Source organism: Oncorhynchus mykiss, chromosome 3 (genome assembly GCF_013265735.2).
Source record: "Oncorhynchus mykiss isolate Arlee chromosome 3, USDA_OmykA_1.1, whole genome shotgun sequence".
NCBI lineage: Eukaryota > Metazoa > Chordata > Actinopteri > Salmoniformes > Salmonidae > Oncorhynchus > Oncorhynchus mykiss.
This window is the reverse complement of record NC_048567.1, coordinates 30,667,735-30,684,156: the sequence shown is the minus strand read 5'-3', so window position 1 is coordinate 30,684,156 and position 16,422 is coordinate 30,667,735. Positions and strand designations below refer to the sequence as shown.

The window sequence follows — 16,422 nt, the reverse complement described above, 5'->3', positions numbered from 1 at the left end:
AATACTTTCCTTGTGAATACGTATGTGAATGTACATGCCCCGCCTAAACCCCTTTGTACTTACAAGTACTTGTCCACTTGTAGTATGCTACTTACTATTCATAGAAAGAGCTGGATATGTGCAATTTAAAGTAGTCCCCGTAGCAGATACTCTTGGCTGAATAAACAAACTGCATTGAACATTTGCTTTTTCGTGCTGTAAAAGCAGCCCAATCCTGGGTCTGTTTGGTCTATTTGGGTCTGCTATCCTGCAACTGGCCAAGGAAAATACAAATATGGGAAATACTACCCTTTTAAACATGAAAAGTAGGCCTAATCAATGAGAGCATTTGTAGAGTCAGAGCTTTATTGCTGAATATCATATTAATCATTACAGTATGGTTAACTATTTTGAAAACAGTACAATAATTATATTACAGACAATATGGCAAAAAAGCATTATTTTACAATTAAGCTAATTATTTTTACAACAAGGGCATTTGTCTGAAGAAAGAAGGGTTGAGGGTGGGAAGAAGTGCAAAGACACCTAAAGAGGTCTTTGTACACCTCTTTCGGTATACCATCCCCTTTACACTGATGTCATCCTCTGTCCAAAGCCGAGTCATATTCATTCTTCCACACAGTAGCAATAGAAAATGAAAACAAGCGTTTCTTATTGGACAAATTCAGGTAGGTCCCTCCCCCTTTGCTTCCATTGGGTTACTACTAGCGAATACAACTCTGGTGTGTACAACTCATGTCAGCAGTCTCATTTCTCTTGAGTACTTCATTGATTGATATGTCATTGATTGGACTGAGTACAAGTATAATTCATTCTCTAAAATAACGAGAGAAAAGCTCCAAAGCCAGATATCTATATTACTGTAATGGTCTCTTTTAACCTTCAGCAATTGATTCGGAATCAGTAAGCCAGCTTTACAACGTTTGAACTTCATATTTTCAAGGGGGAATAAAAAAGGAAAAACAAAGATCCTCCAAACAAACAAGATCCTATCTTTTCTTTACATTATAGGAACATTCATCTCAACTTGATCTTTTGCTTTACCACCTCTGTGTTTTATTCCCTCTGGAAAACATAAGGTGCAAACTTTTCACTAGTATCCAATGTATGCATTCCATGGTTCATAGGGCTGAATGAAACTTAGGGAGTCACGTGACTCCTCAGTTTCAATAGGCATGACGATGCCTCGGATTATGAGGAATACAAGAACATCCCTGCACCAGTTGCTGAGGACAGAGGGTAACTAACCAGACATATGGGAACTAGCCTGGGTGCCAGTCTGTTTCTGCTTTGTGTCAAACATGATAATGAAAAAAGTAGGAACCAACTGGAAACCAGGCTATGTCAGAGTGATCAGGGGAGGAAATAGTATGTATTCAATACACCTGGTATATACGGTGCATTTCCCTTGGTTGCTGAGACATCAAAATGTCCTTCTCACCTCTCCTCCCTTTCGGCCAACTCTCCCCTTGTCACACATCATCCTACCTCTCTTCCTGAAAGGATTGGATAGGTATCAGGGTTGGTGTCAGTTCCATTTCAATTCAGGAAGTAAACTGACCCCAACCCTGGTAGTTATACGCAAGATGGCAGAAATTCTACAAATGGAGCTACTTCCATGTTGTTTATACTTATCCAATAATTTCAGGTTTATATGAAGTGCCTATAGGGTTAGGGGGTTGTTTGTGGACAGAACCTCTCGCTCTCCAACTCTCCCAGACACCTTCCTCCCCTAAGTGCGCACTCACACACTATCAACTCTCCTCCTGCCCCTCTCCCCCCCTCGGACCTCCCACACCTTCATTCCCCCTCCCTCTGACAGAAGTAGGAGAGCAGCGTGTCGAGGTCTCGCCGGTCGGCCGCCGCGTATAGCGAGCTCTCTCCCATCATGCTTAAGGCCATGCGCAGGGTGGACCAGATGTTGTCGGACATCATGGTGGCCGCGGCACCCCCTGGGGCCCGGCTGGCACTGACCGTCTCGCCCTCCCCCGATGCCTGCCGCTGCAGGGACAGGGCTTCCAGGAAGTGCTCCACGGCCTCTCTGTAAACCAGGAAGAGAATAGGGGTCAACTTGAAATTGTCATTGTGGTGCATTCAATAGATTTGTATTAAGGCAAAAATAATTATATTGTGAACAAAGTCAATACATTTTATAAAGTCCACATTTCTACTCCTGGTATGACCTGAATCTACAACTTACCTTAGATGAACATAAGAAAGTGCAGTGTTTTAGGTGGTTTTGATCAAATATTATTTAAAAAAAATGTATTGTGTGAATTTTGTTCTTGCACAATTTTGTATCTCTGGCCACAAAAGGCTCTCCCTCTCACCTGTGGGCTCCTAGGTTGACACAGCTGATTCCCAGGTTGTACCGACTGCGGATGAAGCCTGGCTGCAGTTCCAGCGCCCTCCTGTAGGCGGCAACAGCCTCCTCTGAGCGGCTTCCATTGGCCAGGGTAGCGCCCAGTTTATTCCACAGCAGGTAGTCCTGAGAGAGAGGGAAACAGACAGAGGTCATGAGCTCCTGAATTAGTGTTGGATACATTGAGTTTCTCACACAGACTTATACAGAAAACTACCCTCTGCATTACGTAAATACCAAAAAAAAAAAAAAAAAAAACTTGATTTTGGAAAAAACCTACTTACTTATTTGCTGACTCTTACAAACCGGGGATCATGCACTTAATTTTCCTCACAGACCATCCCCTTGCATGCCACAGTGCTATATGAGCACACTACCATTCTGTTAAGAAAGAGTATGAGCAAAGGGTGGAAACTAAGAATAATGGACAACGAAGACCCTGACACTGACAAAGGTCATGTCAACCTGTACAGATCTGGAACAGTATTGGTGCAGGGCAGCCTCAAACCGTTTGCAGCAGGACTTCTACAAGATCAAAGAGAGTGCACAGCATAAGAAGCCCCTCCTTGGACCACATCCCCACCCCATAGACCACCAGCCCCATGAGGAGTGTGTCCCCCCCCAGCCCTGCGCAAACCCAGGTCCCACAAATGCACTGCTCCTGCGTTGATCCGAGGGAGAAATGCGCCAAGCTGGAGACGAAGCTGGCGCAGCTCTTTGCTGTATCGAGCTGTTCAGAACACTCGAGACAGCAAAGACCCAGACAACAGACCAGCACAACAATACCCGCTGAACAAGACCCAGGGAGCTGAAGGAGGAGAGAGACAGCTGTCTGGATGAGGGAGAACAGCCCACCTCAGACTCCCCAGCACAGCCGGGAAAAACAAGAGTGAGAAAGAGAGAGAGTACATCTGTTCATTGCCACAAAAGGTGAGCTGAGTAAAATAGTTCAAGAGGGGCTAGTTAAGTATCTGTGAAAAAGGAAGGACAATCACAGAACAGAAGCAGACGGGGGTAAATGCTACATGTGACTAGGGAGGGGTAGTTTCAGAGAGAAAAAAAGTAGGAATAGGGAAAGTTAAAAAGGGGAGGTAGACATACCGTTTGAAGAGGAGGAAAGTAATAGACCCTTTTGGAATACCTAAAAATGCATCCCCCCAGTCCCCCTCCTTCCTTCCTTTAAGTATTTGACGGTCTATGATTAAAACAATGAGGTATGGTCCACAGATCTAATTGAATCTGAACAACCCTCTAACTGGAACAGAATATGGAAAAATATGACCTTGGCATCCCATAATACGAACCATCCATTTTTACATTTTAAGTTTGTTCACAGACTGTTTAACACCAATAAAACATTTTACGATGAAATTGGCCCCCAACTCTCAACTGTTCACTGTGTACCCCAAATCAGGTAGGCACATTCCTTCACATGATGTGGGAGGAGTGCCCTGCAGTTAAATGCTTCTGAATTTAAATATTCAATGCTTTGCATCTATTACGTTACTTAACGATGATAGCCCCTTGAATATCTCAATCAGTCAGAAGATTACTGCTGTCAGGCAGCACTGCTGCGAAACAAATGTTGGCTTAAAGATGGCAACCACCTCACTCTCTCGCATTTAACCAGTGGATAAAGTTACTATTAGAAGTTAAACAGAATTATCGACCGTGAGAATGAATGGTGCAAATCAAGGAACAATTGAGGCCTGGACAAATATACTTGACTCTCTAAAGAACAATCTCAGCTAAAGCCCCACACATACATACAAACTAATTAAATATATACATTTGTCCAGGCCTCAATTGTTCCTTGACTTGGGCAGCCTCAAACCGTTAGCGGCAGGACTTCTATTTGAACTTTTGTTACTTTCTTTGCTTTCAGGCCCACAGGGAAAGGGTGATACGGAGGAGGGGGTCTCAGGTCGTCTTGGGAGAGGGCTGGGGGGGATTGGCGGGAATGTAAGGGGTGACTCAGGGGATGGATAGGTGGGAGGGGGACTGATAGGCAACTTCGGTTGCTGGAGGGGAAGGGGTTATCTTTGTATGCATTTCTTTGTTTTTGTACCTGTAACCCACCATCTGAAAAGAAAATCAAAGGTGGATCACAAGATTTTTTTACAATGGGATGGAGCCAATTGCTTTCAGGTAACGATTAGCATACAGATCAGAAATTATTTCAAGGAAGCAAGCAAGGAAGGATGCAAGTACTCGAACACGTTTGAATTCATCAACTTTATGCTGTTTAAATAAAATTTGGCAAATCATAATCAAGTGTGTCTTTTCTCCAAACACACATGAACCACAGATTGGTAAGAGTTATTGCTGTGAAGTGGATAACATACTAGTGTACCTGTGGTGTGACAGAGAGGGCTGCTGTGAAACAGTCCACGGCCTTGTCATACTCCCCGCTCAGATTGAAGAGGACTCCCAGGCCACACTGTAGCTGGGGGTCGACGCGGGCGGGGTCAGAGTTCGCCGCACTGAGGAACAGGGACTGCACCTCTGTAAACAAAGAACTGAGAGTGTGGGAGGAAGGAGGGAGGCACAGAGATGGGGAAAACGGAGAAGGGAGAAGATTTAACAATTGTAATATTTTAAACCAACAGATAGAATCCATGTTTTTGTAACATGAGAAAATACAGGAGAACGTCCTGTATTGCATATTTAGCATTTCATTTTGTGTTATATTCATTAGGAGTTCTAAGTACCATTTTGAATATACATGCACACCAAATTTGTACACAATGAAAAAGGTCCACTCACTCTGGCAGCAGTGAGCCAAATCTCTCCCGCTCTCTGGTCCCGCCGTCCTTCTCTCGCTCCCGTTCACTCTGCTCCAGGACTGGCCGGTATGCGGGGTTGTGCCTCAGCCAGTCGCGAAGGGTCTCACAGGCCTGCCTGTGCAGCGATTCGTTGGTGAAACTGACGGCCAGTGCCATCAGAGCGGTCAGGTTGTCCTTCTTCAACTCTATGCATCTAACGGTGAGAGAAGAAGAGCGAGCAAGAGACAGAGAGAAAAAAAAAGGAGAGAAAGGTGAGAACCCGAGAAAATGTTGTCAGCCAACACCAAGGCAACAAGTCGTCACAGGCATCATGTAACTTCAAGGACTTCCTATTTTGCACCCAAGTTCATGCTTATCATAACATATTTGTATTCAAGCCACACATAAAACATGTATTCATAAATCAAATAAGTACACACCTCATGACATGCTCTTAATGTCACACAGGAAACTACGTCCCAAACGGCACCCTTATTCTCTATGTCAGGGGTGTCAAACATACAAGCCAATTCAATGCGGCTCATGGGTGGTTTAACACCTACTCATTTTCTATATTGTAGAATAAAAAAATGAAGACATTAAAACTATGAAATGACACAGAGTAAACAAATGTATTAAGCAAAAAAGTTAAACAAATCAAAACATATATTATATTTGAGATTCTTCAAAGTAGCCACCCATTGCCTTGATGACAGCTTAGCACGCACACACACACACTACTGTTCAAAAGTTTGGGGTCACTTAAAAATGTCCTTGTTTTTGAAAGAAAAGCAAATTTTTTCAAATTGATCAGAAATACAGTGTAGATATGGTTAATGTTGTAAACATTATTGTAGCTGAAAACAGCTGATCTACATAGGTGTACAGAGGCCCATTATCAGCAACCATCACTCCTGTGTCCAATAGCACATTGTTAGCTAATCCAAGTTTATAATTTTATAAGGCTAATTGATCATTAGAAAACCCTTTTGCAATTATGTTAGCAATTATGTTAGCACAGCTGAAAACTATGTTGCTGATAAAGAAGCAATAAAACTGTCCTTCTTTTGACTAGTTGAGTATCTGGAGGATCAGCATTTGTAGGTTTGATTACAGGCTCAAAATGGCCAGAAACAAGACCTTTCTTCTGAAACTCGTCAGTCTATTGTTGTTCTGAGAAATTAAGGCTATTCCATGCAAGAAATTGCCAAGAAACTGAAGATATCTGGGTTGGCGCCCCCCCTTGGGTTGTGCTGTGGCGGAGATCTTTGTGGGCTATACTCTGCCTTGTCTCAGGATGGTAAGTTGGTGGTTGAAGATATCCCTCTAGTGGTGTGGGGGGCTGTGCTTTGGCAAAGTGGGTGGGGTTATATCCTTCTTGTTTGGCCCTGTCCGGGGGTGTCCTCGGATGGGGCCACAGTGTCTCCTGACCCCTCCTGTCTCAGCCTCCAGTATTTATGCTGCAGTAGTTTATGTGTCGGGGGGCTAGGGTCAGTTTGTTATATCTGGAGTACTTCTCCTGTCCTATTCGGTGTCCTGTGTGAATTTAAGTGTGCTCTCTCTAATTCTCTCTTTCTTTCTCTCCCTCGGAGGACCTGAGCCCTAGGACCATGCCTCAGGACTACCTGACATGATGACTCCTTGATGTCCCCAGGCCACCTGGCCGTGCTGCTGCTCCAGTTTCAACTGTTCTGCCTTATTATTATTGGACCATGCTGGTCATTTATGAACATTTGAACATCTTGGCCATGTTCTGTTATAATCTCCACCAGGCACAGCCAGAAGAGGACTGGCCACCCCACATAGCCTGGTTCCTCTCTAGGTTTCTTCCTAGGTTTTGGCCTTTCTAGGGAGTTTTTCCTAGCCACTGTGCTTCTACACCTGCATTGCTTGCTGTTTGGGGTTTTAGGCTGGGTTTCTGTACAGCACTTTGAGATATCAGCTGATGTACGAAGGGCTATATAAATACATTTGATTTGATTTTGATTTGAATAGGGTGCCACTTGGGACACACTTGGGACTTCTCTCCAGTCAGTGAGGCTGCTATTCCATCTCTTTACCTGCGGAGGGCACTGATGGCTGCAAACTCTTGTTCGTTCTCTGCCTGACAGGTTCCCAGATATTGCCATGCCTAAAAAAAAGAAGCGGGGGAAAAAAAGAGAGAGTGCTTAGTTCTCTTACCTCTTCACCCACCTAATGCTAGCAGGGTAGGAAAGAACCCCCTTAGTCGCCAGCGCTTGTTATCCAGAAATAATTTCACCTTGAGATAATATTATATCGGAGTTATTAATTAGTAATTAATGAGTGTCTCACCAGCTGGTTGTCTGGTTCTCTCTGTACGGCGCTCTCAAACAGGCGCACGGCCCCAGGGATGTCCCCTGCCTCCATCCTCCTCACCCCCTCAGCAAGGGGGTCCTGGTGGGACATGTACGGGTTGTCCTCCTCAAACTGGTACCCCTGGAGGGGGTGAGAGAGCGAGGGAGGGAAAGAGAAAGAAAGGGAGGAAGAAAGAGAGAGAGAGTTAAATCATGAACAGCAACTTAGCAGACAAGACAAGGCAGATTTTTTTTTAGCCTGGACAGGTAGAAATGCTGAACTTATTCATTGTGATCTGAAAGGCAAAACTTATCCTTAACTAAAAACAAACCCTTATTTTAACCAGGTAAGTTGACTGAGAACACTTTCTCGATTACAGCAACAACCTGGGGAAGAGTTAGAGGGGAGAGGAGGTGGGATACATGAGCCAGTTGGAAGCTGCGGATGATTAGGCGGCCATGGACACCGGGGTTAACACCCCATCTCTTACGATAAGTGCCATGGGATATTTTTTTTTAGACCAGAGTAAAGAGTGCCTCCTACTGGCCCTCCAACTCCCCTTCCACAGGTGGATAGGAAGCTATGTCAAGTACCTTGTCGTAGGAGCTACTGAGCATCTGGTCAAAATCGGAGAGCCAGGGGTGACTTTCTGCATCTCTCTTGGCCATCTCCTCCCACTCTTGCTGCAGCTTCTCCCAGAAGTCCAAGTCGCTCTGATACAGAGGAACAGTTACAATGTCAAAGTCAGAGGACAAATGGAGCTGCTGGGCATCTCCATCATATCAGTTGCTGTGGGAAACCCCCTAACATTAACATTGGTCCAAACCACTATTTTTATGGGATGCCCAAGGGTCAATGTGAACTTTGATAAAGGTTATATATACAGTGTAATTTAAGCCAATGTTGATGTGTGAAGTGAAAATGTACAATGGCATTATTAGTGCAATATTGTATATGTAAAGAGCTTAATACATACTGAACACAAATATAAACAAAACATGTAGTGTTGGTCCCATGTTTCATGAGCTGAAATAAAAGATCCCAGAACCTTTCCATACGCACAAAGCTTATTTCTTCCGAATGTTGTGCAAAAATGTGTTTACATCTCTGTTAGTGAGTACGTCTCCCTCCTTTGCCAAGATAATCCATCCCCCTGACAGGTGTGGCTTATCAAGAAGCTGATTAAACAGCGTGATCATTACACAGGTGCACCTTGTGCTGGGGACAATAAAAGGCCACTCTAAAATGTACAGTTTTGTCACACAACACGACAGATGTCTCAAGTTGAGGGAGCGTGCAATTGGCATGCTGACTGCAGGAATGTCCACCAGAGCTGTTGCCAGATAATTGAATGTTCATTTCTCTACCATAAGCCTTCAACGCCATTTTAGAGAATTTGGCAGTGCGCCCAACCGGCCTCACAACCGCAGACCACGCGTAACCACGCCAGCCTAGGACCTCCACATTCGGCTTCTTCACCTACGGGATCGTCTGAGGGAGTGATGAGGGCTATTTCTGTTTGTAATAGAAGCCCTTTTGTTGGGAAAAACTCCTTCCGATTGGCTGAGCCTGGCTCCCCAGTGGGTGGGTCTGGCTCCCAAGTGGGTGGGCCTATGCTCTCCCAGGCCTACCCATGGCTGCACCCTTGCACAGTCATGTGAAGATTAGGGCATAATGAATTGATTTGGGCATAGGCTGGAATTATTCTTGATAGATACAATTTGGAAGATGTTTAAAAAGACATTTATGATAATTATTCTGTTATCTTTCCTATTGTATTGTCCTGTATCTCTCTTACCTCCACAGCAGCTTTAGCTTGCTGGAAATCTGGACCTGCAGTGGCAAACTCATCTACCCATGATTCTGCTGACTCCACTGAGACCTGAACAGGAAGGAAGAGGTAGCAATGGCAGATGTGGACACCAAGTTGTCCATAACTCGATAACAACACTTAAAGTGGGACTTTGAGGTTGTGACAGTGAAGGAAAAGCAGAAAAAGATGGGGAAGAAGGATGAGTGGAAGACAAGATAAAGGAATGGGAAGAAGTAAAACATCAGAGAACCACACCCATTCCCTTTCTCCCCTACAATTTACACACCTTCAGTGCAGGTCATTTTTACTACTTCTCTAAAAGTAGTCGCTATAATCTAAATGCAAGTTTAATCAGCAAAAACAATGCATCTTCCTTGGGTTTCCAAAGTGCTAAGAAACTACGGGACAAACTACAGTGGGCACAACCTTCTGCCACTAAAAACAGCCATCCAACTGCCGCAAAAAAAGGCAGATGAAAAATATAATCAGCTCAACTTTCTTGACTGAAAGCCGGTTGCGGAACCACTGGGAGTATTGCCATTGCGTCAGGGGTCCTACCTGCTTGACGACAGAAGCCCATTGATGTGCCTGTTTAGCCTTAGCTTTGGCAATCTTCTGATCCCACTCTTGGGTTGTCGAGGGTAAAGTCCCTCCCCCAGTCTCCTCCAGGAACTATGGCAACCAGGGAGCGGAGAACGGGGGGAGGCGTGATTGTTTTGTCGCAGGTGTGAGGCATTGGGTTTTTGTTTTGGGAGGGGTGAGGACGGAGGAGTTTTAATTTGGTACAAATGAATGGGGGTTGTTAATCGAAGGAGGGGAAAGCCAAGAGTTCACGGCAGGGTCGAAGGGGGAAAAAATAGATGTCACAGTTAAAAAGGGCAACCATGAGAACTCCTATGACTACATACATCAGGGCTGGGATCTAATTCAGGAAATGACTTGGAATTCAACTCATGATGAAAACAATACAAAAATGCCTATTATTATTATTATTATTATTTTTCAATCCCCTACCGGAATTGAAAAATAATTTCCCACAACCCTGTTTTAAAAACAAACGACTTCACCTGATAAGGGGAACTGGAAGTCTGATTCAAGACGGGAACAGCTATGATGATTTTCATTGGCAGAAGTTGGCTGATAGAAATCGCATGTATTGAAAGGACAATGCTCTCTTTTCCACAATAAATGATTTCTACACATACCATTTCCAAAGTATACATTGTACAGCCTAGTGCAAGGCTCACATACAGAAAAGTTCATGGCCATCACTTGGTTATGTAGTTAGTAACAATTGCAGGAGTCTGCACCAAATACTGGGATGTGGGGGGTCATGAGGCACAAAATGAGGACGCTTGAGCCAAGATGGCTCCCTGTAGATTAACAGTTGCACCCTTCCCCTTGTGTCTTCAATGGAAGTTGGGTCCTACCTGGTTGAGGTTGGAGGCCCAGTTCTGAGCCTCCTTGGCCTGAGCTCTATCTGTGTGCTGTTTGCCTGCTCTGTCCTCCACTGTGACACTGCCCTCGCCAATCTGCCTAATGAACCGCAGGAACTACAGTGCAACACAACAACAACATAACAATGACACAATATCCATTATGGCTTATGGACCTAGATTGGTCATGAAATCAGTTTGTGCTTTAACCAAATCCCAAATAATGACAGAGGACTTGGATACCACACAAACAGTTCTGAAGACCAGGTTGTAAAGAGTCACTATGCTACTACGGTCCATCACAGCAAAATGCTTTCCCATGAAACATTTTGATGTCTAATTGACTACAAAGAAGCGTGTCTCACTGAACAATTCAAAAGAAACAGCTACAACTACAATTATCCTGTTATTGCAAAGCTACATTACTTCTATGGGCAAAGAATGGGGAAAGGGTATGGGGATAGATATGTAGAAAAAAGTATGAAACACACGCGACACGGAAATAACACACACACACACACACACACACACACACACACACACACACACACACACACACACACACACACACACACACACCTCAGTGTTCTGTAACTTGGGGTCATTGACCTTTGCAACCAGCTCATTGGCTGTTTGCTTCAGTTCGTCTCCTGGTAGGTACTCTTTCGTCCTATTGGATTTACAAACATTAACATCAAAGGGTTAATTTAAACAGCTGAGTATCAAACAGTGATTATTTGAAAGAACAAGTGGGTTAAAGAGACCATGTACATTTTACATAATCACACTGTATCCTTGTAAATATATTGGAATTCAAATGCATTGTCTCTTTTCACAATACATATCCAATAAGGATGGAATCAAAAGACACTTTTGAATACCTAATTAAATGACTGCTACTTACGGAGTCAACGCATTACATACACACACTAAAAGCCTGTGTGCGTGATTTACTGGCTTTAATTGTCTTTCTTGACTTAGAGTTATGCAATGACTTCAATTCACTAGCACAAAGCTATGTTACGGCCAAAGCCCTTATAAAGTGAATGCAACAACACAGAGTTCTGAGAGGACGACGTCAAGGATTTTAAGACACACTTAGCGGCTCAACATCACAATCTTCTCTGGAACATTCTCAAGGTTTCTCCGAATGTCGCTGTATCTATCTACGTGTCCCTTGCTCTCCTCTTTTTCTCTGTCTCTCCATTATTACCAGTCTTGCTCCCTCTCTCCCAGGTCTCCGAGCCATAGCTTCTCCTCTGACTGCTCTAGATACTCCTCTGCCCAACGCCCGGGATCTGAGAAAGAGAGGAGAAAGAGAAAGGGAGTAAGATACAGATTATTTCTCTACATGTTAGAAGTTGTGGCCACAAAGTACATTCAAACAAATGGTTGGCAATTGTGCCTACCATTGACATTCCAAAAAATGTACCTGTGCCATCGGTGATAAACTCTCTGGTCCAATCAGCGTCGGCCGGGTCTCCAAGTCCCGCCTGCCCCGATGAGGCGGCGGCAGCGGCATCTGCTCCCGACAGAAACTCAGACGTCCAATCACCAGACAGGGCCAACGCAGCCACACCCGGAGCTACGGACAGGACAGGAGGGAACGGGTGTTGTTTTCGTCACACGTTGGTAAAAGAAAGTGTGTTTTTCAGTGTAAGTACTTGGATGGAAGGGACAGGAAAACGTAATAAACAGGTGTCTTGAAGTGTCAACGTATGTTCCAAAACCTGTGGGGTAACAATATGGAAGTGCTGCCGGGCAGCTGGACAGGCACACCGCAAATCTTTAATAGTGTTGCTTCTGCTGCGTTGGAGAGTATAATAGGGTATACTATTACTGCTGTGTGTGTACCTCTCTGTGGAGCCTGTCTGTAGCTCTGCTGATCAATCTGCTGCATTTCCTCCAGTAACTGGCCCATGTCGAAGCTGTGAGGGGGCCGTGGAGGCGCCTGCTGCATGAACTCATTCACCAACTGGGACACACACACATGCAGAAGAAGTCATCAAACGCTAGCCTATTCAATAACGATTAACAAACCTCACATGAATGAAACGTGCTTTCATATTCCTTTTTTCAGAATATGTAAACAGAGCACAACAGTTCAAATCAAGAGGACTGGGAAGGTAATATGAGACTGACCTCTTCTTCTGTTGCTATTTCAATGGGTGTAGGGGGAATCTAGGAGAAAAAGAGGGATGAAAGTGATACTGTGAGATATATTTGTGAAAGCTATAGTACAACTAAGTTGCAGTATCTTGTCTAAGTTGTCAAGGTCATGGTTGCTCCACTACTACAGCTAAAACGGCTTGACCAAGTCAAAAGATCTGACCCATATTACAGGCACAACATTTATCTTCCTATAGCGAATCGCCGGGACCACATTTTACATTCAGAAACCATGTCGGGGGCCATTCTAAAACTACTCGCATGTCGTAAACCATTTGTTTACACTTTGTTACCTCGTTGGCTAGCTAGCTAATAAACTGTTAACTTTACCAGTATAGCCAAACATTTGGGGGCACAGAAAGAAAGGAAAATGCATAGGTTCTTCAGGAGATCAAAGATCATGGAAATCACAAACCTGATGTTTTTATAGAGACAGTGTACAATTTTAAATGTAATGCATCTCAATAGGAAAATAGTGCTTTTAAACAATGTAGAAACCTAATATTCCACAAATTACTTCGTAATTTCATTTGAACTTTTATTATAAATGTCTTTACAGTGTTACATATTAATTTATAGGGCATAACATGTGCTTAAACTAGATAGAATTCATATAGGCTGTATCTCAATCAATTTTTTTAAAATCTCAGTTCTGGTGCTCATAAATTTCATGTCGTGCTCCTAACTTTTTTTAAAAATTGGGAGCACCAGTGTAACCAATGAAAATGTTACATTTAGAGCCCTGGATGGGCCCCACCATTGACTAGGAAAAATAACTCAATGCAACATGGTCAATAACAAACTAATAATATACAAAACATAAAACATGGATTACGGTACATATTCCATACATTCTTTATTCTAATTTCTACAGGTGATTACTCACAGTGGGCGTTGACCTGTGCCTCCAAGCTCCTCCCTCCTGGGTCATATGACCCGTCAGCTTCATGAGAGGATTGGCTCCCCCACACTCCCCCTCCACCAGCTCCCGCATCGCCATGGCAACAGCGGGCAGCGGCGTATCCAATCAGATCACCTTAGAACTGAAGAGATGAAAAAGTTAATAAAAACATTGACTTATCCATTAAATGATGGATGGAATTATTTGAACATTCCAAACATTTTACATCTAATTTACTCAGTTTGATAATATCACATTCAGGATCCTGCCTGGGTGCCAGACTCTTTCTGCATTTGTTGAGGTTCCTAACAAGACAAAACATGTGAGCTATTAAGCAGAGATAGACCGGCACCAACACTATTCATGGTCCCATGCAAGACAGCTCAGGGCGTACCGGTATCAAGAAAAACACAAGAAAAATGTGACTGTCCGCTCACTGTTGGGCAGTCATTTACCTTCCTACTACAGCTAGGCTATCCTTTTCTCCAGCTCCTGTGCAGTGTTTGGACATGCGTCATCACTCTTTTCAACCTTTCACATCAATCAAAGCAACAGGTGAGAGCTGTTTGAGATATATGGAGGTCTATTTGAGGATGAAAGGGCTAGCCAGGCCAAATTGAAATCTCATCCCGGGTGCCCAATGACTCATAGTCCTCTCCTAATCTAACATGCTCTATCTGTTGGATTTTAACTCACACACACACACACACACGACTGATGCCCTCCAAGGATACCAAAAATGTAGCAAGAAGTCAAAGACTGAAAATAGCCTTGAGCTTAATTTTCACTCTTCCAACTGGCTTTTCAGTCTAACTCACTCTTTAAATACACACCTGGCCCTTTAAGTGACAGAAAACATTCAAGGGTGACAACCAACAGTCAATGCAACTCCCTCTACTGCAAAGCTGTAGTAATATTCCCCGATCCACAGTCCTCTCCCCCACAACAGTGTGTCACTGCAATCAAATGTCGGAGAGAGAGACAACCCTGCTGTTCACATAGCAGACCTACTATCTAGGCCAACAACAGATGTACATAGATAGTGGCCTACTCAACTTCACTAAACCTCTCAGACAAACACAATTATGACAATTTCTATAATGCAGTCAGTCCTGGAGTTGAGAAGTTAAGCCCTTTCCCATTCCACCATTTTACTACAATTCAAGAATGAACAGAACCAGACACACACAACTGCAGGTAACCTTGCCCCAAAAAATAAGGGGAGACAAGGCTGTACCCTGTCCACAGGTGGTCCAGTAGCTACACTAGGGTTTAGATTTAAGGATTTCTTTCCACTGACCCAAACAGATGCTGTACGATTAGGGCCTTGGTAAGAGGATTATAGACAGATATTAATAAACACTGTCACACACACACACACACACACACACACACACAATGTGCAATACTGTGGATAGAAGAGACCGTCTTAATGAATATGTATGGCCCCAAAATGAGTGAGTGTGCAGGAGTTTAATTCAGTTAGTAGGTATTCATTGTTATGTGTCATACTTGGCACTGTATGACAGCATGCTGTAGCTATATTGGCTCTACAGCAAAATATAAGTTGGCTTCTCAAGTTGAGACTGTGTGCATGAAAATGTTATGATGAAGGTATGATGCTTTGTCATGTTGAAACATAAGGTTGGCATTGCTATGCTTTTACCTGAAAACCACCAGCTGAGAATTCAAAGAGCACCATAAAGCGAACCATTGCCATCAGATAGCAGTAGGTACTATAGATACTATCTACTACACTAACTAGCTACTATACCGCACACATCCTACTACACCATGGCAATAGTCCATGCACAAAAGTTAAGAGGGAGGCATGTCTTATCCAATTTTCGATGTATAAGGTCGCATTACATTATTTTCATGTCCTCCCAACTAGCACTGTAACGATAAAACAGTGACTTTACACAATATATGTACTGTATGCCAGCTAGCTAGCTAGCTAGCTAACGTATTTAGTGTTTAGTGGGTGTAGCTAGCTAATTACGGTTAGTTAGAGAGCGTTGAGCTTTCAAAATACATTCAGTAAAACATTGAACGCTATCTAGTTGCGTGGCTAGCTAGCTACCTGTTTGCTACAATGCATGTTGATGACCAAATGCTAGCAAGTTAACAGTTAGCTACAAAAATGTGACAGACCATTATTCGACTGAGAGCATAATGTTCTACTCACCACAACCTACTGCTGACTGTAGACCTTCCTACCTTTCTACTATCCTCTTCTCCTAATTGTCTACTTTGAAAATAATAAATAGTTGGCACATTAAGACACCAGCAAAGCTACTGAGTGTGAAAGTAAATCTTTACCCGTGTTTATTAGCGCGTGTCTCTTTATTTACCTCCTGCTCTTTCCCCCATGACCCACAAAAATCTCCACAGACGCACAGCTAATCCTGCAAGGCGTATTCTCGAACAGCGTCGACGTAGTCGTTGACTGACAGACAATACGGAATGTGCGCAGAACGAGTTTGTGCGTGTGTAAACGCTGCAGATCGACGTTGCCATTTATGCCAAGGAATATTGTAACATTCTCATACTGTTCGATTAAGGTGCAATCTCTGGCTACATTGGTGAAACAATTTAACGAAAGGGGGGTAAAATTGACATTGATTGACAGTGGGCGAAGTACGCAAGGGAAAGCAAGG

General features: G+C 43.5%; 1 protein-coding gene across 8 annotated transcripts; it reads right to left on the bottom strand.

Moving 5' to 3' along the window:
- Nucleotides 1-317: 317 nt before the first annotated feature.
- On the bottom strand, nt 318-16,262 carry pex5 (peroxisomal biogenesis factor 5). 8 transcript variants are annotated; one of them, XM_021595758.2, is made up of 17 exons: nt 16,117-16,262; nt 13,748-13,904; nt 12,835-12,873; nt 12,547-12,667; nt 12,125-12,277; nt 11,906-11,990; nt 11,272-11,362; nt 10,687-10,809; nt 9,815-9,928; nt 9,242-9,325; nt 8,037-8,156; nt 7,441-7,584; nt 7,188-7,258; nt 5,129-5,341; nt 4,716-4,881; nt 2,331-2,488; nt 318-2,041 (listed from the first exon to the last, which is right to left on the bottom strand). In XM_021595758.2, the coding sequence occupies exons 2-17, from the start codon at nt 13,859-13,861 to the stop codon at nt 1,801-1,803; spliced, it is 2,037 nt and encodes a 678-aa protein (XP_021451433.2). In that variant the 5' UTR covers nt 13,862-13,904; nt 16,117-16,262; the 3' UTR covers nt 318-1,800. The 8 variants fall into 8 exon arrangements, with proteins under 8 accessions (XP_021451433.2, XP_021451432.2, XP_036829703.1 ...); XM_021595757.2 differs by having other exon boundaries at nt 16,085-16,237; XM_036973808.1 differs by having other exon boundaries at nt 11,302-11,362; nt 15,951-16,221.
- Between the last annotated feature and the right edge of the window lie 160 nt (nt 16,263-16,422).

Excerpts from the sequence above, each read along its gene's own strand:
- pex5 (XM_021595758.2), bottom strand. The coding sequence starts at position 13,861 with ATGGCGATGCGGGAGCTGGTGGAGGGGGAGTGTGGGGGAGCCAATCCT. Across the intron at positions 12,874-13,747 it reads GGCACAGGTCAACGCCCACT|ATTCCCCCTACACCCATTGA; the intron begins GTGAGTAATCAC and ends TTTTTCTCCTAG. Across the intron at positions 5,342-7,187 it reads GCCATCAGTGCCCTCCGCAG|ATGCATAGAGTTGAAGAAGG; the intron begins GTAAAGAGATGG and ends TCTCACCGTTAG.